General features: G+C 42.0%; 1 protein-coding gene across 1 annotated transcript in view; it reads right to left on the bottom strand.

Annotated features, from left to right (window-relative positions):
• Positions 1-6,544, bottom strand: part of CFTR (CF transmembrane conductance regulator) — a gene marked incomplete at both ends in the record, with an annotated part of 91,048 nt that extends 84,504 nt beyond the window's left edge. Inside the window, one exon of the mRNA XM_084268578.1 lies at positions 6,492-6,544. Coding sequence (XP_084124704.1) covers positions 6,492-6,544 — 53 coding nt within the window. The remainder of the gene's footprint in view (positions 1-6,491) is intronic.
• Positions 6,545-25,120: the final 18,576 nt, after the last annotated feature.

The raw sequence follows: 25,120 nt of genomic DNA, 5'->3' as shown, positions 1-25,120 counted from the left end.
CAGCACTGACTTCCAGGATCAGTCCCTTCTCCTGCCTACCCTTCTTGGAGGAAGGATACTTACCATATCTGACAGGCAGGAGGGTTCCTGTTCCAAGGGACAAACAATGCCACTTCAAAATATATCTTAAAAGCCTACTTACTCTCCTAATTTTCAGAGCTGCTCAACAACGTAGCCTTGGTTTAGCTACTTGCTGACTATGAAAAAGCTCATTCAGATCCTTTTGCTTGTATGAGAGGGAGTGATGTGTAAACACAGCCTGAGTCTCATGGAAGGCAGTTGAATTGCATCTACAAGTTTACACTGCAAAATTTTGAAATGTGTATTGCTAAAGTCTTCTTATAGGCTACAGTTTAATTTGATCTTTGACTTACTTTGGAGCGTATAATGCGACATATTATTACCCAGATATCATGTTGGCACCATCCTTTCCCTAGAACCACTATGCCTACATAAATATGCTGAAAAGCAGGGGAGTGAGAAGAAAAGAAAGTCCAACAATAGCAACCTGTAGAACTCTCCCATAATAAGTCACACGGTTCTCACCAGTTTGAAAATTAGCACAGTCGAAAAAATTAGATTTTCAGAGACTGAGACTCTTCCATATGAAAGAGGTGATCATTGTTTGCTGCAGAAATATGCTGAAGTAACTGTCACACCAGAGATACCCTTGTGTGATTAAAGTCCTGGATGGGAGATCTCAAGCACTATACATGGACACCCCACTTTCTTCTCTACAGAACTAATAAGAAGACCTCTTTTTATCCCATTCTTTGTGCTATCTACTTTAACTTCAAGATCTCTTCAAAACAGACTTACTTATGAAACATTTTCCAGTGCCTTGTAGATCAGACATGAAATTTCAGTTCAGGTATTTAGAAGCATCTGTAATACAGATAATAAAACTACTTTCCAGGTCATTGCCTACAGTATTAAAAAAATAATTCAAGGATTTGGATGGTTTCTTTTCTATCTCACCAAAATCAAATAAGCATGGAGGAGAATAAAAAGCTATAGACTGCAAATCATTCAAATGCCCAATCATTTAATTTTGAAAATCAAGATGGTGAGTCTTTCTCGTGAGGGAGGAGACAATTTACATGTATTTCAGAAGCTCAGATCCTACTTGATGTAGGCAACCATGCTTCAGAGGTATAAAGCAGCCAGAGAAGGGTTTGCACTTCTGCTCATTTGACCAAAAAATCAGTAGCAGGCTGAGCCAAGGACACAATTTACCCGTATTATTAGAAAGGATATTTCTGTGGGTGAAACTGTTTCAGAGTAGGAGACTCAGCTCCCTTTCTCTGGTTCACTTCAAGTTTTGCCTTTTCTCCTTTCAAAAGGAGTCCAAAACCTGCACTCACATCTTCAAACCATATGGGGACTGCCTTCCAGAAGCACCAAAACTTGACACTTCAAACACCCCACAATGTCTTCAAGGACCACTAGAGGCAACAGACAAATGACCCGGCAGCCTCACGGGGCCAGAATCTGCGTGGTGGCTCCATCTGTGCTTGATCATCTCTAACAGCCAGGATTTGTGATGACCTGGGATCAGTGATAGGCAGGTCTTCAGGACTAGACACTTTAAGGGCCTTAAGAATGTACTACAAGAAATTTGCCTGGTAGAACTGTCTAAGCAAGCTGTTCCAGCAACTGAGCCATCACACTGAGCAATACAATCCAACAGCCCAGAGCTACCAATGTACATGGAGGCTCCCTACTTAGAGAGAAAACATAAGCAAGATGGTACCACCAGGTATTAATAGGGCATGCCCCAAATATGTGTTGGATATAACAGTTTCCTGACACCTGCCCTCTGGAGTGACATTTATAGATGTGAAATAGGTTTTTAAGCATTCTATACAATAACTGGTATTTTTAGGAACTCAAGACAGTTTCAGGGGGAGGTTTTGAGGACAAATGTGCACATTAAACCCCAAACTTCTCCAGGAAAACGGGCACATAAATCATTCTCTATTTAGGAATCAAAACCGTAAGTGGCCTTTCTGTTAAATTCTAAAATACATATAGCTTGAGGATAGGGCAGGGACTGCCTAGGACAGGCCTGGCTTTAGTTCCTTTCTCTGAAGGGACCGAAACTAACTCACCTGGGAATGCCTTTTCATATCAGAAACTACCTTGGTAAAGGCAGTTTCAAATTTGAAATTAAGACAGAGCTAAGCGAGAAAGAGTGAAAGAATAACCATGACTGTAGCTCATGAGCTAGCACTTTCAAAACTTAAGTCCTGGATTCTGTTATCCACCCTAAAGGCTTCAAAAAAAGTGCCTTGGAATAGAAGTCGTGACTTGCAAACAAGTTTTGGTAGACTACAGAGTCCCTCTTGTTCTTGTGTTTTAAAAAAGATTAGCTAGCTAGGCCAGAGATAGAGAACTAAACCACAATAAAACACCTTCACTGCCATACACTGGTAACACTGGTCCTACTTCCTAGAAGAGCTGAAGTATAGAATTGAACTCCTTTTCCTACCACTCCCAGAACACACCCTGCCGAAGAAGGAATCCCACATTTACCCTCTACATGCTAAATTGTTCCTGGAACCACTTAACACCTGTATAAAAAGGTAGCAGGTTACTTTTTTGCTGGTTTGGAAAGAAAGAAGCAACTAGGGAAGTTCTGATGTACTGAGCCCACTAGAAGAGCTAGCACAAAAGCTGGCTTAGTTTGTATTTCTCATCTGGATTTAAAGGAAAAGTATATGTTAAGAGAGTTGAACAGGTGCACAGGGATTGCCTTTGGTAAATTTGTATTTAAATATCTAACTTTACATGTAAAAAAAAATTAAATCATAATTGTTCCAAGTTACAGCTGTTTCACAAACTCCAACAGTAAGTCTGTGTTATGGAACCCAGCTAAAAATTCAATATATTATTGACTTGCCTTAATAAAGCCATCACAACACTTCCAGATCTCCATTAATCCACAAGAAAAACTAAGTGATTGCAAAGTACTCTGATGTTTGCTGCAAGAACATAAGTAACAGTGACTAAAGTGAAGCTTCACAATGAATATGAAGTTAAGCATATGATCATCTGTCTGCTTCTGCTTAAAACTCTATTAACTTCAAGCAAGATAAAAAGCAATGTCTTGTGTGTGGTTGGGAGCAGAAGGGATCAGCTCTGAAAATGTAATAAGGAAAATGAAACAGAACAGAAAAGAAATCCTGAAACCCCAAACACTTGGTATGTAGTGTTTTGCAAGTGTCAGCCTCTTAGAAGATCTCAAGCCTCTTGTCTTCACACTTCATTTCTGAAGCACCAAAACTCAGCTTCTAAACAAAAATCGTTCAAATTTTAGGATGAAAGTTGATTTCTGATGTCTAAATATTTTCTGTCATGACCATTCCAAGCAATTCTCCTTTTGCACCACCAGTGCCACTAATCTCAGAAACCCAGCAAAAAGGTAGTATTCTCCCTAAGATACTATTCCTTGTATATCCATGAAAATTTCTCTTTTTTTGGCATAAATAGTTCAGAAAAAATTGTGCAAACCCCACTGAAACGTGTCCAAAACTATGAGCAAGGGACTCCATTCTGACTTTAACACATTTAAACGTATCCCTCCAGCCCCAAACAGGATTCTTGATGAAGCAATAAAACCTTGCCAATGATTTATAGTCATCAGTATCAAGACACTGATACTGATAACTGCTCATACAATATTGAATAGTAGTATTACATTTATCAGCCAGATTTCCTGAATAAGAACAACTAATCCTCTAGCATCACTTCTGCTAGTGCAGCCTTCAATTTACTGTGTTGTATTTGGATTAGGACATCACACATAATTGTTTAGGAGCCTCCTATAAAAGCTGCTTCACTGAAGCATTCTGCAGTGTTGTACTTGAAAGCAGCTGTTTCATCATCGTTGGAAAAGCAACCTTCTTCCACATATACCTTTTTGGTGTGTTTGTCTGGGGGGGTTTCTAAGAATTGACTATTTTCAGATATATCACCCTTAAGTTCTCTCTCACATATTTTCATGGGAGTAAAGCATCTACTAAAATATAGGCATGTCCTGGACTGGTTTACTCCATATGATCAGTATCAGAAATCAATGATGTGTGAAGATCCAGTCAAAACACTAACAGAATATTCTGGCATCTTAGAAAGCCTTGTTCCAATCTCCCTCATTAATCGCTGTGCTGTGCATGCTTCCAAGTGTCTCCTGGCACTGATAGGTAGCAAATACTTCTCACTTTCTAAAGCTCATCAGAAATACGATGCCTCAAAGTGCTGTGAAATTCTTATACCTTGGTGAATCTTAGCTCTGTGATAAACTTACCTTTTAATAATCTTTAGTATTGATCCTGACCTACTTTTGATAAGACAGAAACTGATGGAGTGCTTGAAGACAGAAGGGGTGCATTTGAAAACAAGTTAGCATGTTTCATCACTACAAATAATGTGTTTTACAATCCTCATTTATTTCTAAGAGGAAGATATCCTTGCTGCTGATTTGGCAAATGATTTGCTAATGCGTTTTATTATCTTGTGACTTCCATTTTTTTGACCTTTTCAATTATTTCATATAATATTTGTGAAGAAAGAGACACTCATAGTGTATATGGTAAAAAGCAAGTAAACAGAGACTTTTTCATCCACAGAAACATTATACCTAAGATATTAGAATCATATTAGGTGCCTTATAGATGTACACATTCAACTTTGGCTGATCTCACCTGCTGAACTGAACTTTTCCATTAATAATCTGATTTTTCTGCAAAACAATGTTACTATAAAGTTCTGTAAAGAAATTTCACTGCTCTAGTCAACATTGATCATAAAAACATCTTTATATACTTAATTATTATCACTTCAGTTACAGTCAGCTGATACAACATATCATGCATCACAAGCATGATTCAAACATAATTTAATTGACTTAAAGATATTACGATTTGACTTCTTTTGAAATCCAGTTCAGGCCCAAGGATGTTTAATTATGCACTTAATGAGCATGAACTGCATTTGGTTTCAGCCACAGGAACTTTACCTAATGCAGAAATCAGAAGTGTATTTGTTTTATCTTACTGGGCTTTTTTTCTTGACCCCTTCAGCATCCCGAGTTCTAGGAGAGAGAGCACTACTACACCAATAGAAGCTTTACAAATAAGTAAACTGAAACAGATCAAGTGGCTCTTTGAACAGCAAAATCAAAATGCAGCCCTATTTCTACAGATTTGTATCTTATATTTGACAGGAGCACTGACTGCAACTTCTTCTGTGGAGGATTCATAGAGGCTTACACTCCCACCATCCACACTCCCTGGCTCTAACAGCATTTGAGGGCTGGTGCAGCTTCTTTCACACTGTAGCAGCACTGGAGGACATCTCTAGGATCCTCACCATTACCTGGGTGCTTGTAATATTTTAGAAACTGGTTACATTTGGGATCCTTCCCCACTACAAATTTGGCTGAAGTGAGATACAGCAGGGGAGGCAGGTAGACAGAGTGATTTGAATAGACCCACTTCCCTAAAGAAGCTTTAAAAAAAGGTCCAAACCCACCTGCTTGGAAAGGAAAACCATCCCAAAAGGATTAAAAAGTGAGCTAAAAGCCCTCAGTTACTCAGACAGAGACCTCATGCCAATGTTACGGTTCTACATCACGTGTTCCCATTTCAGTGCCCATATTTGCCTCTTCACAAGTGATTTCTTCCCTCTCCTCCCTGCTGTGTGGAAGACCCTCAAGTAACAAAAGGTGGAACCAACCCCCTGGTGCAATCAGTGGCATGCAGGCCAAAGCCAGAAAGATTATTTACTCTTTCCAGCTGGCAGTGTCATTTCTAGCAGTGTCACATAAAACACACTCAATCTTCTATATTGTCTTATGAAGTATGTTGTACCCAGGCGTTGGTGTTGGCTGCTGCTTCTCTTTGTATTTGAAGTTGTGAGAAAGAAAAGGTGCCCAGGACTTTGCTTGTAAGAGGACACTTTCAAGGCTTACGGGGAACTGTTTCCAGTGAGATCCTGTATTACAACTCGTACACTGAGCAAACGCTAAACACCCAAAAAGCCAAACAGAAGGAATCCTTGCCCTGACAGCATTTCCCCTGCTCCCCGCCCCCCACACCCCTTCTCCCCCATCCACCCCCCCGGACCCTGCCATGGTCTCACGGTTTGAAGTGACAGAACAAATCAACCAGCTGAGCAATTTACCAAAGGTTGCTCGAATTATGTCATAAATTCATCTGTCCGAGTCCAGCGAGGCTTTATGACACCTGACAGACAAAGCCCATTCCTGGTGCTAAAACCCCGGCAACAACAACAGCAACAAAAAAGACAGGTCTCGCGATTCCGCAACCAGCTGGACTCCCAGCGCTGTCCCCACAGACCTTCCCAGCTCTAACTGGTGCCCAGCGGCCGGTTCCACCGAGAGGACCCCCCTCCGAGCCCCCCGCACCGCCGCTGCCCGCCCCAGCCCGCTGCCACGGCCCGCACGTGTCCCACCGCGCCGGGGCTCCCACCTGAAGAAAAGTTTGGAGAAGATGTTCGCCTTCTCCAGGGGGGACCTCTGCATGTTGCCCGGAGCTGCGGTGCCCGGCGGTGCGCGGGGGACCGGCGGCAGCCGCTAATCGCTGACGCCTCGCTCGCCCGCTCCGCTCCTGTGGCTCTCCCACCTTATCCTCTCGGCCGGCTCTGATGTCAGCGCCTGCCTCCTGCCCCTGCCCCTCTCCACGCCTCTGCTTTGCCCAGGTTCAAAAGCGGGAGGGCTGGGGCCCCGGCCCGAGCCCTGCCTGAGCCGCCGCCGTCTCCTCCCCCGGCTCCCCGCCGCGCCCGGCACCGCGCACCGGGCGCGCCCCGCAGCTCCCCCCACACCCCCACCCCCTTTCCCCGCTGCCGCCCGCACCCTCTCCTCCCTGGCTGCCCACACCTCCACGGCTCCCCCGTGGCTTTCGGCCAGCCCTTCACCTCCTCCCGCCGACTCCGCGAATCACCCCACGCGGGGTCCCCAACCTCTTCCCAGCACTAAGCCTCTAGCCCGGCCAGGGGTCCTGGAGGAAAAAACACCTCTCCAGAGGCGTCCTCTGCCCTCGCTTCGGGACGGCGGGGACAGCGCAGCGCCCTTAAGGGCACGGAGATACCCCATCCACCCACCCCCCGCCCGCCTGAGCCTGCCCCAGCCCACCGGCCGCCTGCTCGCAATGCCTGTGAGACCGGCGGGAGCCGAAGCCGAGTTTAACTCGAGTGGGTACCCAGGGGCCCGAGACAGAAGCCCCCATAGCCCCCCGCCCTGGCGGCCCCTACCCGTGTGCGCGGTCGCGCAGGAGAGTGCAGGGGGCCTGGGGCAGCGGGCGGACGGGGAGCGGAGGGGAGAAGGGATGCGAACGGCGAGCGCGACCGCTTCAAAACACACCTGCTTCGGTTTCCCAAGTTTTGTGGCAGGCGCAGCTACCGGCACCGAGAGGGATGGAAGCCGAAGGGACATCCTTAAGAAGTTGAGCCCAAACGCCCAGATTTCCCACTAAAGCTGTCTCTGAAGCCCTCTACACATCCCATACAAACAAAAGTACCGCTTTCAGAGCACACAGTAGAAGGAACGCTTAAAAGACAGCAAAGGTGACGAGAAGCAGGAACAAGACCCCGTGATTTAATGCTGTGTAAGATTTCATTTTATTTAATACCTTGATATTTACACACTCCAGTTTCCTTTCACTTTTGTAACTTCAAAAAAACATGGATGGAAAAGGTTGCTCTTCCCTATGCACGCAGCTGCTCCCCTCTGAACTGGCCCTGTCAAGAGGCAAACGTGCTCCTCTATGGACGTACAGATTGCGCTACAATTTAACCAGCTGTTACTCTTTGCCAACTTTGCAGACGTCTTATTTATTTATTTATTTCGCCGCTCCTCGCTACACCCCGCTGTGTTTTCATAAAGAATTTCGCTTTGCCGTGGCAATTCTCCCTCGCAGGCTGCCAATAGCTAAGAAGTGCCCTCTTACCCTGTCACCGCACCGGGCTCCTTTTGTGCCTCAGACCTCCCTCCATCCTTCCCGATTTCTGCTTTATTAATGACAAAACCAGTAAGAAACACGGGGCGGGCAGGCAGGACTCCAGGAAACTGTCCGCACTTTATCATGTCCTCAGACAATGCGTAGAGAGAGAGGCAGGGCTTAAAATCCGCCCGGGCTCCAGGGCAGCGGCGCGGAGCCCTTCGGCATCCTGCCACCTAGTGGAGCCGCACCCGGGCCGGCACCCCGCACCGCACTCCGGCCGCCGGGGAGAGAAGGGTGGGTACCCGGCCTCTCGGAGCGCTTGGTGTCGGGAGGCCAGGGAGGCACCTCCCGCCGCTGTCTGATGCGGCAGCCACAGCCGGTGTCACAGCTCCTCCCGCCCCGCTGCGCTCAGTGACCAGGATGCTCAAGGAGGAACTAAGCTGGGCTTGTTCAGCTTGGAGAAGAGAAGGTTCCGCGGGGACCTTGTAGTACCTGAAAGGTGCCTACAAGAAAAAGTTCTTCAACGTGAGGGTGGTAGACCCCTGGAACAGGTTGTCCAGAGATGTACTGGAGGCCCCATCCCTGGAGATATTCAAGCTCAGGCTTAATGGGGCTCTGAGTGACCTAATCTAGTGAAGATGTCCCTGCTTACTGCAGGGGGGTGGTGGACTAGGTGACTTCTCAAGGTCCCTTCCAACCTAACACTTTATATGATCAGGATTCAGATCCCTTCTCTGCAGGGCTCAGAGCTCCATCCACCACTGAAGGAAGTTCTTTGGGTAGGCCCCTACATGCAGATCACCTAAGTCTCCAAAATCCGTTCACTTAGTCGGGAAGTGGTGAAATGCTAATTCAAAGACAGGCTGGAAGACTGGAGTCTTCTACCCAACCTCCCCACTACAGGCTCTTTTCCCTTCTAGCCTTCAGACCTCTGGTGCAGGTGAGTAAGGCAGAAACTGAGCCGAAGGATTAGACTTTTCTGTAATTTACATTAGAAAGTGAAGTATGTTAGTCATTTAAAACCTTTCATGGAGCAGGTCCAAGCTGCTTAAAATGTCAATGGCTAATGGAGTGGTTTTCGCAATAGTATCTCCCTGTTGCTATGATTTACAAGCAGTTGTAGCAAATTTGGGACTAACAAAGACACCCCATAAGTCACTGTTGATTATGTCATTTTTTACATGAAAAAATTCACCACCTTTTATTTGTCAAGCTCTCTAGATCCCTGATATTGGACTTGCATTCTCTAAACCTAGAAAATTTCCTTGCCTACTTCCTTAAGTATCATCTGTGGCTACGCCCAGCACCACCAGAACCCTGGGAATGATTCCTTCCCTGCTCTGTGCTACCACAATTTTGCAAATAACTCTGCTACTTTCACACACAGAGACCCACAGTCACAGACTCTTTACCTAGCTGTGTTTTACACAATTATTTCATAACACTTTCTTTCTTGCCTGTTTCCACAAAGTTCCCACAGATACATTTCCTTGCCTTTTATTTTTTAACTGAACATTTAGTAGTTTGAGAGCAACTGTTATTCCTCATCTTCTTGGGGATCTTGAACACACTCAGCTGACGTGAATGTGAAACTTGTCATTAGCATTACTGTGAGGAGGAATAAACCGTAATATTTCTGTTCTCTCTAGGGACTGAAATACCTCCAATTTTAGTATTACCTATGAATTTCATTTACATGATCTCTTTCTACAGAAGTGCCACCTGATGTGACAACAGCTACTTTAATTGCATCCACATCCACCATCTAGCTAATTCGTGTCTCTCAAGAAAATGCAGTGAGGGTGAGCTACGGAGCCAAGTGGCACGTGAACAGAAGGATGAGTAAAAGTTGATTTCTTGTGTCATCACTGCTGTAACCCTGGCTATTGCACTCGGTAAGAACCACCATGTCACAGTTAGTCTGAAGTCATCCACATGGAAAACTGACTCGCTGGTTAGATGCCTTCATGTTCCTGGCAACTTCAAGCTGGGGGCTGTAACCTTGGCCTCTCTCTTGCCCCTGGGTACTCGTTCCCATTCTGTCCCCAGCACCACCAAACTGCATGGAAAGCAGCTTGAGACTTCTGGTCTAGCTGAAAACCCCAGAGCAGTACATTTTCAGTGGGATCTAAACTTCAGAGGAAGAAAACTCACCTAGTGCTGGTGCCAAGGTAAGTAAGGGCATGAATGCTACACCAAGGGGCAAGGCAGGAGAAAGGCAGGGCAGGGGGAAGGTTGGCTTGAGCTGCCATGGACTCACCAGTGGAGTTTTGCATCACCTTTCCTAGGTACAGCAACACATCAGTGGTCTGGAGCTTCTTGGGGTTCTATCCAGCTGCTGATTTTCAAGAAGCATAAAAGAAATCATTTATCTTTGAATCTTTGACTAGCTTATGTCAATGAACAAAGGGGTAGAAATTCTTAGTAGAAAAAACATGATCATATTAAATACCATCTCTTCAGAAAACACAGCTAAGGAGCTGCCAAAAGTAACAATTTAAGTCACTGGGGTTTGGTTGTTGCTTAAAATGAAAGAGCGTTTTGTTCGGTCTCATAATCCCAATCTTCTGAAAACTTCATTCTTGAAAATAGCCCTGACAAAAAAAAAAAAAAAAAATACAGCCTGGTCCTTTGCTGCAGGGATGGGGAGAGAGAAAACAGGGTGAAGTTCAGTTTGTTTGAAGCAACCAGACTTATCAATCGCATTTCTAAGTGAATCCTCGAATTTTACCAAATCTTTTCATTAACTGGAAACTGTTTTGGTGGCAATGTGTCATTCAACCCCTAAGGCAGCCCAGTCTGTTCTCCAGACCTTTTGTTTGTTTGGAATAAAAGTGGAGAACTTGATCCACAAATCCGACAATGGTCTTTCCCTCAAGCTTCCCTGTGCCCAGCCGGACTCCAGCACACCTGGGCTCACTTCCTCATTCCAAATGATCTGAATAATGGTGAGAGGCCTTGCTTCCAATCCTCGTAAATCAGTGCCCTTAAGATGTGGGCCAGGTATAGCTCAATATCTCTTGTGAGATGGTTTAGCTCCATCTAATTTCCACCTATGCTTGTGAGCAAGGAAAGCTGTCCAGCCACCTTTCCACAGGATAGGGATTTACTTTACCCTATGGTTTGCATTCACAAAAAAAATTATCACTCTGTTTCAGAGCTACTCACATACCAGGATGGAGACAACCTTAAAAAAAGGGTACAAAATAGTAAAGCAGTAACAATGAAAGGACTTTTTCGACTACAATGACATGTACCATTTAATATTGAACAAATGCCTTGTACCTGATGGCTTAAGAGTATATGTATATAGTTGTTGAAGTCCCCCCTTTATTCTCTAGTTGTGGATAAACTAGCAACATCTTGCTTTTCATGATGCTTGTCAATTTTTATCTTACACCACTGTACATCTCTGTTCCCATGATAGATAATCAAAACTGAATTGTAACTAAGATAAAAGCTACAGCAGGAGTCATTTTAAAAAAGTAAACTATTCACAGGTATTTACCAGACTAATAGATTTTGAGCCTGCATTTATAATACCTTCAGCATACAGATGGAGAGAATATTGTATTTTTAGATGCAGTAGATGCCAGCCTGATACGTGCCGAATCCATTTATATGAGCAAAACTTACATCCCAATGCATTGTCTTAATATCACTGAAATGGCTTCAACTGATGCTTTCAGTATTTGCAGACCAGCCTTAGTCTGTGTGCACGGGATACTTTTGGCAAGCAGAGTCATGTGTGCTTTCCCACACTGCATCATCGGTACCTGACTACGGCAATTTCTTGCATGGGCTCAATAAAACCTGAAAGAAAACACAAAGTTTAATGCTCCAGGGAAACTAAGGAAATCTTTGGCCAGGCACAAATTTCTGTGATACAAGGTATGGAGCTGGGAGATGAAGTACTAAAAGTAGCAGAACTTTCATTCTGGACAGGCAGAATGGATGGAAGACCACATTTTGATAAGCTCTTACATGGAAATCATGAAAGGGAAAACTGATGAATACATCACAGGCCTGATGTAAGGACAGAATAGATGCATGGTAGTGCTTAGTGCAACTCACACTGAATTTGCAGACGTTGGTTCTACAGACAGTCCCAACACTCTTCGTCAAGTCACCTCAAACTGTGTACAATTTTCAACAAAAATTATAACTTCACACTAGAAGGAACCATCAGACTGAAGTCATCAGACTTAGGGACGTGTCATGTTCATCCACTGCATTTGGTCTATGAAGTTAGTGACAACTGCATGAATACCTTTGAGAACTGGAAGGGTTTTTTAAGCTTTTTGAAGTTGTCGAGGCAACATAAGGGAATTGAAAATGGATGGTTTAATTCAGAAGCACAGGATTCTGTGACATCTCATGTCTGTCTGTGCTGATGGATGAATGCCAGTGCATCAAAAACGGTATAAAACTTTTAGATCTGCTTAAGTGGCATCTTGGTCTGCCTTGCCACATGATCTATCAAAGTGCTCACTGAGGTCTTGCTGACTAAGCTTACGTCAAACAAAGCTCTGACGGAACTAGAATCTGGGAAGAGGAAGATTAGACTGTGGCCTTGACCACGTAAGAAAGACATACTACTCATTTTTAAGAATGGATTCTAAACGATTTGTTAAAATAATGAAAGCCCTAGAGGCAGTAACCCTCGTAATACCAAGCCTTGTGGAGGTTTTCATCAGTTTGGACACAGGTGAAAAGAAAGAGACGCTGTTGACAACTATGGAAGCTCATGAAAAAAACCTTTGAATCGAGGTGACACAGCAGTGTAACAGAACAGTTATCGGGTGTGGGGCACACTCTTGCACTTCACACCTGATAATACATGTTTGGTTCATTGGAAGCTGCAGGAGAAAATGAGCTGGAGAAAGTTCTCTGAGGACATCAGGGATTGTTTGTTTTCGGTCTAGAATAAATGTGAGAGGAGTTAAGAGCCTGAGAATCTAAGTCTGACAACCTTGCAAGGTTTGTTTCCAAAGATAGCTTTAACTTTTCCTCTTCATACTGTCATGTAATAATCCTAGAACAATGATATTATTGAGGTTAAAAGGGCAAGAATCCAAGACTGATACCTTCTATGACTCAATAAAAGGCACATGCCGACAATCTTAAACAGTTGAGCAACAAAGATTATTGAATCACCTAGAGCATAACAAAATGTGCTTAATTATTTACAACTGTTTAAAAGAGAAAGGGCTCAAGTTCCTGACAGAACACTGAGACTGGCAGCTTCTTTACCGGAATCTTACCGCAAAGATCATTCAGCATAAACTCTGCCATGTGAATCCATGCAGTGCAATGAATCCTTAACCCACTGCCTTTGGAAAGCATGCTTAGTTTGGTGTTCGCTATTCTTGCCCAAAATAATTCCATACCGGCTCTAAATTACATTCTGATCTTGATGGAAAGGGTTTGAAGAAAATATCACCCGTTACTCTAGTTACAGAACAAATGTCAGACTTCATCTTTTCTTGGAATTGCCTAAAATTTCCTCTGCAATTGCCTCCTCTGTAAGGAAGTTGCCTCAACCTTCAGAATTAAAATAAAAGTTAAAAAATAAAGGAGGGATAACCACCCCCTAAAGATACCCAGAGACTTTGAGCTCACTGTGGGAGGCAAGGGGGCAGACAGTGCTCCACATCAATACAAAGTCCCAGGCAGCATGCAACCCCCTGTTCTCTATGCAGCTTTTTCAGCATTCTCAGCCCACGTCCACACTATTTCCAGAGGACGTGCTGAGATTCAGGTTAGTAGGTTAAAGCCCTGTGTTTAGTCAGGCTTCAGAAAACCTATAATGGTTTCAAGTACAAAAGAACAAGGATTGAGCTTGCTAACTGCCATTTTCACAAAGGATTTTCTCCCAGCCAAAAGGAGAAGTGATGTCTATTTATTATATTTTTTTTAATGGCATCTGACAGCAGAATATTACAAGTTACTGAGTTTAATTAAAAACCTTTCACTTTGGACACAATGGAAAATTTATGAGAGGTGTAAAGCACTTCTCATCATGGGATCTCGCAGCTACTTGTGCTAAACCAAATAGTTGCAGCTGTATTTTAAATAGTTTGAGGCTAAAAGCAAGACCTCTGAATTTGCGTAAACGTATGTAAAGCTGTGATTTACATAAGCCACAGTAAGAGAAACCCACCGTTACACAGCTATGGAAGATAACTGCCTCTGGGACTTCCCTGTGAGAAAAACGTTTACTTTACAGGAAGGGAAGAACCATGTTAGAGAATCACAGCACAGTGGAATCAGCAACAAAGCAGGTTATCAGCCTTCAAGAAGTTGCCCACAGAACTGGTTGAAATATGCATTCCTCCACTTAAGAAAGAATTCCTGAGATTTAAGAATTCTGATGGCACTTTTTCACAAAAATTACTGAAGCACCAGAACATAGAGCTTGATCATCGAGCCCAGCTTTCCACTGGTGCAAGTAAACCTGCAGAGCAGCTTGATACTGCACACCTCCAGATGCTGCAAGCCAAAAAATACTTCCCAGTGTTCTAGGAAAATTAAGGCTTATTGTAAAATACTGGCTACCACAGTTAACTCTGCATAAAGGAACTCAGGCCCTTGACTTTTCACTTAGATATTTACTAAAGAAACAAATGTTACCTATTGAGAATATAATGGCTGATATGTAAAGGAATAAAAAGACTTGAACCACTGATGAAATTCACACTCCCCTGAGTTCTGACCATGAACTTTAACCATAATCTGCCACACTGTACCTGGGTGATCGATTGACGATGAGTCTCCCAAGTTTGCTTCACTCCAAGTTTGCTGTTCCACGTGAAGGCACCCACAGTCACGAGCTGCATAGTGAAACCCAAGTTCCCATCCTTTATTTGAACTCTGTCTCTGAAATGAGGAGTGATGGGTTTGGTTTTTTCTGAAATGAAAGGTACTCTTTGACAGAAGAAGGAAAAAAAACCAAACCAAAACAAACCACCCAAACTTGTCAGGTGCCTTAGGTTTTTTTTTCCCACAGCAGAATGGGAGAATGAATAATTTCACAGCAACCCCCCCAAATTTATCAGGTATCTCAGGATTTTTTTCCACAGCAGAACGGGAGAATGCATAATCTCATTGTTTTCTTTGGTATAAGACTGGAGAGAGCTGATAACAATGAAAATAAGGAAAAAAAAAAGATAAATGTAACAGCACTGAGCACTGAAATGCCAGATTCAAACAGTTCTAAAGAGTTTATGGGAGAAAGCATTTTCAGATTAGACTCTAGAATCTACAAAGGCTCTTTTAAAAGTTCATTTTTATTTCCTACCCAGGGGTTTTTATAATTAGCTAGCTACAATAAGGACTATTATCTTGCTTAATGTCAGCTTTAAGTGGACAAATGTTACCCAAATATGCTCATAATTACCTTAATGTTTTTAAAGCAGTGTTTGATAAAACCAGGTATACACGATAATAATTATAACTCACACATTGGTTTTATTACTTAAGAAATGGTAAATATTTGCAGATATAACAGTTTTATTTCTAACTGCATTTATTGCAGAAATTAAAAATAGGATTTTAATACTCCATCCTTGGATAGACTTCTCCCATGCTGGCATACAAGAACTTAATTTACACTTCCCTGTGCCAGTATGAAAGGAACAATATGATCTATTCAGGCACTCTAATGGGTTATAAATTAGTGTAACTATTGAGGGAAAGAACCAGCTGTGGGTCTAATTGTAGACAGCATAATGAAACAGGAGTGGACAACACAAGGTGTAAGTCTAACTTATGAGATGGAAACCAATAATTAAAATATTTCATTATATTACAGAGAAATATAACAATTTCTCATCAAATTCTTGGTTCAGTCTCATTTACCTTTTCTCAGAAACAATGCTATAATAGAGTAAAATTTAGAGAACAATAAAAACCCCCAGTGTATCTGAAATACTATATGGGAAAGACAAAGAATATCGAGCACTTCTGTTTACACTTTTGCATAAGCAAGAGGAAATGCTTTTGTTATTCAACATATAATTAACCAGTGAGAGTCAATGACCCAGGACTTAGTTAACCTTATGAGGACTCAAGACCCAAAGATATATTTACATAGAAAGGGATATATTTAATGGATTTACACTGATTATTTATCAAAACCTGAAATGCCTTTGTCTTAAGATAATCTCTATTCATACGAATTTAGGAGGCAATGTCTGGTACAGGCAGTCTACCACAAAACATCCTGATACTCTAGCTGTGCTCTTTTTGCTGTGGCAACCTGTACAGGATCCTGGCTGGGGCTGGCAAACACAGCAGATTGGTCTGTCATATGTATTTGGCTACATGAAACTAAAGAAGTTTTTTATTGCCACAAATTAAGATAACCTTATTCCAGCAGAAACATAGTACCACTATAGACTTTCCTTTTAGAGCTAGAAAATAACAAAAAACATCTGAGTACTTGCAAGAGAACCAAATAATAGGCACACTTATGCATCCCTTGGCCACACAATAGCTTCATTTTTGAAATCATAAATAATATATATATTCAGTTTATTCACTCTATTACCTTATAAGTTGCGTTTTCTCTTATTGTGGTACTACCCACAGTCAGCTATATTTAGGTTCTATGGAACACAATCACACATAAAATTATGGCCTCTATCCTCAGACTACTTCCAGTTTGAAGGTAAGATACCACAAATAAGTGAGATAAGCTCTCAGACCGTGAGAAAACATGTAAGAAGAGGCAGCTGCAGGCATATTAGAGCTCTTTCAGCTCACCCTTTTCCCAACCTCAGACAGCTTTCCGCATCTCTGAGTAAGGCAGACCAAAATGCTTTTGAAAGAGCACATCTACCCAGTTAGGGCACACCTGGGAGGGTAGGAGGATGCCTGGGATGCATAAGAGGAGAGAAGTGAGAAAGAGAAGTAGACATTTGTGATTTTTAGAAAGAAGAAGTTAAACAGAGGTGCAGTGTGATTTCTTCCTTCCTTCCTAAGAGATAACTAAGAACATAAGTAAAAAGACCAAAGCTAGAAAAAAAGTTGAAGATTGTGTTCCCTGAACTCCATACAGATGCTGAGGGGAGAGTAGAAACGCTGAAGGCTAGAAGAAAGGGCATAACAGAAAGAATTAACTTTTTTTCTTCAAAGATTAAGCCATGAAAGGAAATGAAAAAAAAAAAATTAAATGGATACCACCCTGAAAGCTAAAACACAACTGAAATGGCTGGTACACTTTATTTTGTGTATGTATTGCTGGGAAAAAATACTATAAACAGTATTTTTAAAAAAAGAAAGATTAAAACCCAACAGAAAAACAACTCCCAAAACCTCCAAAATCAAACCCAATACATTTATCTTGATAAATGTCACAGGTATTCTGAATGCAGAATATGAGGAACATGCCTTCCTAAGCCAGGAGACCTTTTTTTACCATTCAAGCACCTTGTCTTACCACAAATATCTGTATTCTGCCACGAGTGCCTGGGGGAAAACCCACTCTCAAACCAGAGGCTAGAACATCAAGTGCCCACACCCAGCATAACGCGTCCTCTCCATCCAATGAATGTGAGTTGGTAGCTTGTCATAAATACTCTGCTTCAGCAGACAGGAACAGCAAACAGATTCTGCTGCAAAAAGAAGGCATCCTTTTAAAAGCAAACACAGAAAGAGGGACTTACCGCTATCCAGATGTAGCTGACCCTCAGCAAGGACCCTGTTAACACCACAACAAAAAATTGATCTAAACAACGGTGAAGAAGCAGCATCCCCCATAAACAGAGCTCATGAGAAGGGAATGCTGGAATCTTCTTGTGAGCTATATTAGTTGTAACTGAATAGAGATCAATTGATTCCCACTTGGGATATTCTCCAGAAATATATCCATGAGAAATTAAATTAAACCAGGTTTGCATCAGTGCTGTCCCAGCAGGGGAGCAGCTACTGAGTGAGATTTCCCTGCCTGAGCTGTGATTTTTGGGCACTGAGTTTCTATTAAAAAAGAAAAATTCTTTCTGTTCTTCTAGGAGGTTGAAATTTTTTCTGAATCATTCAGCCTCGCTGGAGCCAGGATCCACGCCCGTCACAGGCTTGCGAAACCCAGAAGGCTTCAGATATCATTTATCTGAAAAGGGCCCTCAGATCCTACTTCCAGCATTTATATATATATATTTATATATATATATATATATTCTTTTAGTACTGAAAGAATGAAGGCAGCGGAAGGTAAACAATAGCCTAAGTAATCAAACCACATGGGATGTTTCTTAAGTTTCTGCTGCCACTCAGTAACAAATAAAGCACATGATGGAAACCCAACCTAATCAATAGAAAAGCTCTTCTTTTCTTTTTTTCCCTTTTCAATCATCTCTGGATCAATTAGATCTATTACTCCCACAAACAATGCCTCTGATTAAATTCATTTTTAAACACCAGTTTCAACATTGTTAACTGAACACTACATTGCCAAATGCGAAACACTGCCTTTCTTTATACTTAATCCACTGTTCTCATTATACTTTTGTCACTGCTGTTTTGATCATTAACCGTACCACTAGAAGTGGCTTAATAATTACTCATTGCTTCTAGAAGCCTTAGTATAAAAGTCTTCCTTATTCCTCAGGGGGTTCTCTTTGAAAAAAACATCAATCTTTTTATTACATCATCGCCTGTTGAAAACTTTCAATACTATTTCAAGAGATAGTTGCAGGTTTAAGAGTCTCCCAGAAGTATTGTAACAAGTACAGCAGTGAAATTAACAATTCAGTAGCGCATTTAGGTTCCCTGATCGTAGCATGAGAACCCATCTGTGATGAAAAGCAATCTCTTCACAGAGGTCTTCTCCAATAATGGTGTCACAATACATACAGTACTGTTTTGCAGAAGAACTCCCCAAACCAAGGTTTGTGTTTCTTATCTTGGGCTCAAATTAAACACAGCTCCTCACTGCACCTGTGGGTAATTTCTTAGGCATTAAATACTTTAGGTGATTAACATTATGCGCTCATGTCTGAAAATATTTTTTTTTTCCTTTTGTAAAAATTTTTAAAATGTCAAACAGATCTTTCTAAGCTTCTTTTTTTATTTATAGAAAGTCACGCATTTCAGAATCTATTTTAGTTTTGTAGTCAAAATGCCTTTCTTGCACTTGTATAATTATATCTTTGTAAAATTGGTGTAATAAATTGGGAAATTGCATCTTTTATTAAGGAACAAATTAAGGTGTAACTGCTTGATGGTGTTGAGCTACATGCTTCCTCCACATTTACAAATCAATCGTTGCTGTGGCAAACCTTGAATGTCTAACAATTACATCCCCAAGATGTTACACAGAATACATTACATTTGAACTTAAATCGCCTGTTGCTGTTAGGCAGGTTCAAATTTAAAGATCATGACTAGCTGTTTTCCTACCAGTCTTTCCAGATAAGATCTTTTTATGACTAGATAGGAAAATACCAACTAAACCTCAGATATAGGGAAGGAAATATACAACAAAGGTAGAAAAAGGAACACCTGCTTGTTTGTTCACTGCTGCAAAGCAAAACAGTGTTTTATAGGAAGATAAACTTCAGTGTCATGCCCAACATTTCTGATCCAATGAATTTGTAATGCAAGAAAAATAATCTTGATAAAGAGGAGAAAGTAGGTGAAATTATACACAACAAATACATGTGACAAAGAAAATCACAGAAATGATGTGAAAAAATACAACACCGAATAAGGCAAGACTGAAACACCAAGTAGAAAGGAAAAAACCCAAATCAATCAAGTCCTGTGGAAAATTGGGAATTCAGATTCAGTAAGTCAACAAATTAAGCAGGGGCAAAAATGCAAATGCAGTTGTGAAATGGACCAAGGGGAGTGGGGTATATAGAACAAGCAAGGTAGTTATGCTGCTACATGTGGCACTGTGGTCACAGCTCAGTCCTTGAATCTGTTCATTGGGCAGTGCACTGTCAAGAAAAAGATTGTGGCCTAGGAAAAGACCCAAAGACGTATGTGCTTATTAAGTTAGAAGACCTAAATCTTCATAGACATCTAAAAATGACAGTTGATTCCTCTAAGGCAAGAACTACAGTAATTTGCAATAAAGAGGACCAGAAAAGCCTTCTCAGGCTAAGGTGGTGTAGTTTTGCATGGCTGGGTTCTGGTGAAGGAGTGGGGGCTGCAGGGGTGGCTTCTGCAAGAAGCAGCCAGAAGCTCTCTGCAGGCCCCAGACAGCAAACACCAGCCAGCTCAAGGCCAGACTCACCGCTGACCAAGGCCGAGCCCATCAGCAGCTGTCACAGCGCCTCTGGGATAACATATTTAGGGAGGAAAAATATGCAAGCAGCCGCTTTTTGCCACCAGAGAAGGGAGTGAGAAGATGTAAGAAACTGTGCTGACGCCAAGGTCAATGAGGGGTGGGAGGTGAGGGGGGGCAGGAGGCACTCCTCCTTCTACAAATTAGATCACCTTTATTGATGCCAATTTATAAAGCAGTACAGGTGAGTTTTGTCATTACATGGGAACCAGTCCAATATGAACAAAACTCCATCAAATTAAATATCACACTATTGGTTTTAGAAAGCAACAAAATTATTAAAATATTTTTGAAATGTTACCATAAGTGAATATGTTTACATTTATTAGCTGGATCTGATACATTTTATACCTGTGACTTACTAACAGATTCTTAACTACTACTTGTTAGAAAACTCAGTGCATTTAATCTCAGAAGTGTATCATTGCTTTAATTTGACGATCTCAAGGTGCTTTGCAAAAGGTGACAGCTTAGGTAAAGTATGCACAAGCAACATGCTGAACATCACTGGAAAAAAGTCATCTCTTGAAAATATAGTATGAAATACCCTTTCTGATTTGCAAAGATCCACAGATCCTCTGGAAATCAACAGAAATCTAAAGATCCCCTACATCAAACTCAAGACTCTGATTACTATTTCTAGGTGGCTACAGAAATCCTAATGTAAAAACGATCAGTAGTTGCTCATCGGTGTTTACATACAGCACAGTAACCACCTTGCGCAGCAGTAGCAGGTACTCAATGATCTGAGTCATCCCAGACTTCAACGCTGACGTTTCTGGCATTCAATACCAACCAGGCAGCCATCAAGGCTATCTTGGAGGTATAGGTGAGGCCCAAGTTTGGTGATGCCTTTAGTGAAGGAGATTTAAGCTGAGCTTTTTAGCAAATACAACTCTTAAACAAATACCTGACAGCATTTCTTCTTCCTGTATCTCACTTCACTTGTATCCTTGGACTGCAACAGTACTAAGCGTAGCACACCACAACTTCAGTATAAACTACACACATTTTTCTAGGAAAAGCTGCTGTGGAATGATGGAAACATCATTTTTTGTTACATTTAACTACCATGCAAATGGTTTTCTGCAAATATTTACAGACCTACAAAAATTTGAAATAATATTCTACCGTTGCAGTCTCAGTTCCTATATTCTTCTACTCCAGACTGCAGTACTATTCCTATCATCACAATCTAGTGAACATTTTTTAAAATGTCTTTTTCAGTATTTTTTTATTCCTGGTTCTTTTTCAAGATTCAGTGTGTAGAAGCCTTCTCAGTTCAGTATAAACAGCTTAGAAAAAACAGAAAACTTCCATTCTTAATATACTTATTTGACTTTATTTTAGCCAAATCATTGCCTAAAGATGTGTGTTATGTTTTTAATGTTATCTTGTAGGGGAAAAGTCTGTAAAAATGACTACTTGCTTGTTTCCAAAAGCCCTATTAAAACTGTTCTGCATCAGCCTCAGCACCAAAAAAAAAAACCCCAAAACCCAGGATTGAAAAAAAAGGGAATAAAAATTAAAAAGAAAAGGAAATACATTAAAAGTTGTTTAAATTAATTTATCATTCTTCAAATGAGTTAGCTGCTGAGGTGACAGAGGACTTGAGGAAAAAGAGATGACTTGTTAGAAAATGGCAAACATCTCAGCTCCTTTTCTGAATGCCATTAGTACTGAGATGCACAGGAGTCTGTCTTCTCCATTGGCCTCCTCTTCTCCTCCTGACGTAAGGAACCTCCTTTGCCTTCACCTTGGTAGAAATAAAACATTACCTGTACTCTCAGTACAAAACCCAACTTCCTTTCCTTCCCTCTCTTGTCTTCTTCCTCTTTTGACCAAGTCTATGTGGAAATGTAATGGGTACAGTATAATTAACACAGTTTCTTTTCATGCTGTGATGCTTTTAGCTCTTGGCAAAATTAAACAGGATCAACCAGACAGGCAACAGACTCTCTTGTGCAAAGGAGTGAAATAGCATGCCTTGTTCTTCAGAGTTGGGCTGGAAAGGATGGTTAAAAGTAGGAACACACAAGGAAGCAGACTAGATAAAAACAATGTCAAAGAGCAGCATATCCATGTCTCTCTATGCCTCCTGAAGCCTTTGGACTTAATTTGGATATACAGTGTGTAACAATGAAAAACTCCAAACCTAGTAAGGACTAGAATATAAACACTTATAAAACCTGTTATGTTAAAAATGTGAACACTGCAAAGCCAAAAGTGAAAAAACAGTCCCACTGAAATCCTTTATTTTTTATTTTTCCCCTCATATGATACACCCTTTAATTATATTGTCACCTCTGTCTAAACCTGCCCATCCCAGCCCAGGTAACAGAAAACAGATACGTAGGGAGGAAGTCAAACACAACAAAAAATCCCAATAAAAGAAGAAGAATCCTGCTAGGTGCACTCATTCCTCAAGTGCTTTCCTGAACTCAGAATCACAAATTAGACACCCAACTGAAATTTCAACTTCCCAGCAAAATAAGATCTAAAGCACAGTGTCTGGTGTTTGTTCTTCTGGATGGTAACAATAGTAAGAATCCCATATGCGTCACTGCTGAAGTGCTGGAACAGAAGGATACTGGCTCTCTGGGTCTGAGCTGTACAGTTCAGTGCAAAACTGTATCACCAGCTTTGTGTACTTTGTTGTAAGTCCTGTTGCTATTTCCCCCTCCCTTTGCTGTTCCATACAACTGTCCATATCCCAACCCACATTGTTTGCCTGTCTCTTCCCATTCTCCTCCCCATCCCATGGGAAGGGAAGGAGGATGAGTGGTGTGGTGCTCAGCTGCTGCTGGGGCTAAACCATGACAATGACCCTCCATGGCAGTGTTCAAGGCCAGGTTGGATGGGGTTTTGAGCTACCTGGTCTAGTGGAGGGTGTCCCTGCCCATGGCAGGGAGACTGGAACTTCATGGTCTTTGAGGTCCCTTCCAACCCAAACCTTCTATGATTCTATGACTTTTATTCTCCTCTCCACAATTAAATTAATGGCATTATGCACAAAATATAAATATTTTCCGAAGGAACAAGTGGTTGATTAAAAATATTAAAGCACCTTCAAGCTGGGTTGTTTTGGGTTGGTTTTTTTTTGTTCTGTGGGAGAGGACAATCAAGTATTTAGCCTGGGAATCCAATTTCCAGAATTTAGGCAAATAGTATATTACAAAGGTAGAAAAAGACTACTATAGAGTGACACCCCAGTTGAGCAAAGGAATGTTGTTTTTTTAAAAAAACAAGTGTGAAATTATCACAGAAGAATATCCCACTGACAGGACCACAAAAACATCAGAGAAATAGGTCTCCATCACAGAAAATTAACTCTTCTCCAAGTTATGACACATCACTAGTCCACCTGGAATAGATACATTATATAAAAGTTCCACAATCCTCACACTATTCCCATGATGTTGACAAATACATAGTCCTTTTTGACATAATGCTGAGTGGCAACCAAAACAGGGTTACTTAAGCTTTTAAGTTGAGATAATAACTAATGATGAAACAGCTCGCTGGGAAGACAGTGCTCCTTACTATTTGGCTATCTACCTGAAAATGGGTCAACTCACAGAGGAACAGTTACCTGTCACAAAAACCCATCTAACTGACATGCCAAGTCTGAGCTCACTGCCAAATGGGACTGTGGAGATTTTGCAGAAAGTTAGCAAAGGGATTAATCAGAGGTTTGTTACAATTGGCTGACGTGGCTAAGCAACTCTACAATCATGAATTATCAGCACAAGCCACATAGACCTATCTTTCCCTCTATACATCTGGATTTCAGACACATTCCATGATAATTTGGATGATTTGGTTAAAGGAATGGCTATTTCAAGGAGAAACAGATGAAAGAATTATACAGGACAGAGGCGAACCTGTTCATTGCAGAGCTTCAGTCAGGCAACTGAAGTCCCTCAGGTTTAGGTAGAGAGAAGTTTTATAGGAAAGCACATGAAAAAAATCTAGAGCAAACATCTGTTTTGGCAGCTCATACATCTGCATCAACAGAGGAGTAAACATATCTTCAATGCCTGATGTTGTGGGTTTGTGTGGCAAGGTTGGGGCGGAAGGGCGGTGATGCAGGGATGGTTTCTGCTGTCAGCCTCCCCTTAGGCCTGACAGAGCAAACACCAACTGACTCAAGGCCAGACTTACTGCTGACCAAGGCTGAGCCCATCAGCGACGGTCACAGTGCCTCTGTGATAACATATTTAAGAAGGAAAAAAAAACACAAGCAGATGTGTTTTGCCACCAGAGAAGGGAGTGAGAAGATGTATGAAACTGTGCAGGCACCAAGGTCACTGAAGAAGAGGGGGAGAGGAGGAGGTGCTCCAGGCACAGGAGGAGACATTTCTCAGAAGCCTGTGGAAAAGGCCATGGTGGAGCAGGTTGTCCCCCTGCAGCCCACAGAACATGACGGAGAGTAGAGATCCCACCTGCAGCCCATGGAGGAACTCACACTGGAGCAGGTAGAGACATACGAAGGGTCTTGTGACCCCATGGGAAGCCCATGTTGGAGCAAGTTCCTGGCAGCACCTGCAGCCCATGGAGAGAGGATCCAACACTAGCACAGGTTTTTGGGGGGTACGTATGACTCCATGGGGGACCCTGATGGAGCACTCTTTTCCTGAAAACCTGCACCCCACACAAGGGACCCCCACTGGGACAGTCAGTGAAGAGCTGAAGCCCTGTGGGAAAGGACTTGTACTGGAGAAGCTAATGGAGGACTGTGTCCCATAGGTGGGACCCCATGCTGGAGGAGGGAAAGGGTGTGAGGAATGCCCCCCTTAGAAGAAAGGACCACCAGAGACACCTCATGATTAACTTGACAACACCCCCATTCCCCATCTCCGCCTGT

Source organism: Gallinula chloropus (assembly GCF_964237585.1).
Source record: "Gallinula chloropus genome assembly, chromosome: 1".
Taxonomy (NCBI): domain Eukaryota; kingdom Metazoa; phylum Chordata; class Aves; order Gruiformes; family Rallidae; genus Gallinula; species Gallinula chloropus.
This window is presented reverse-complemented; position numbering and strand designations above follow the sequence as displayed.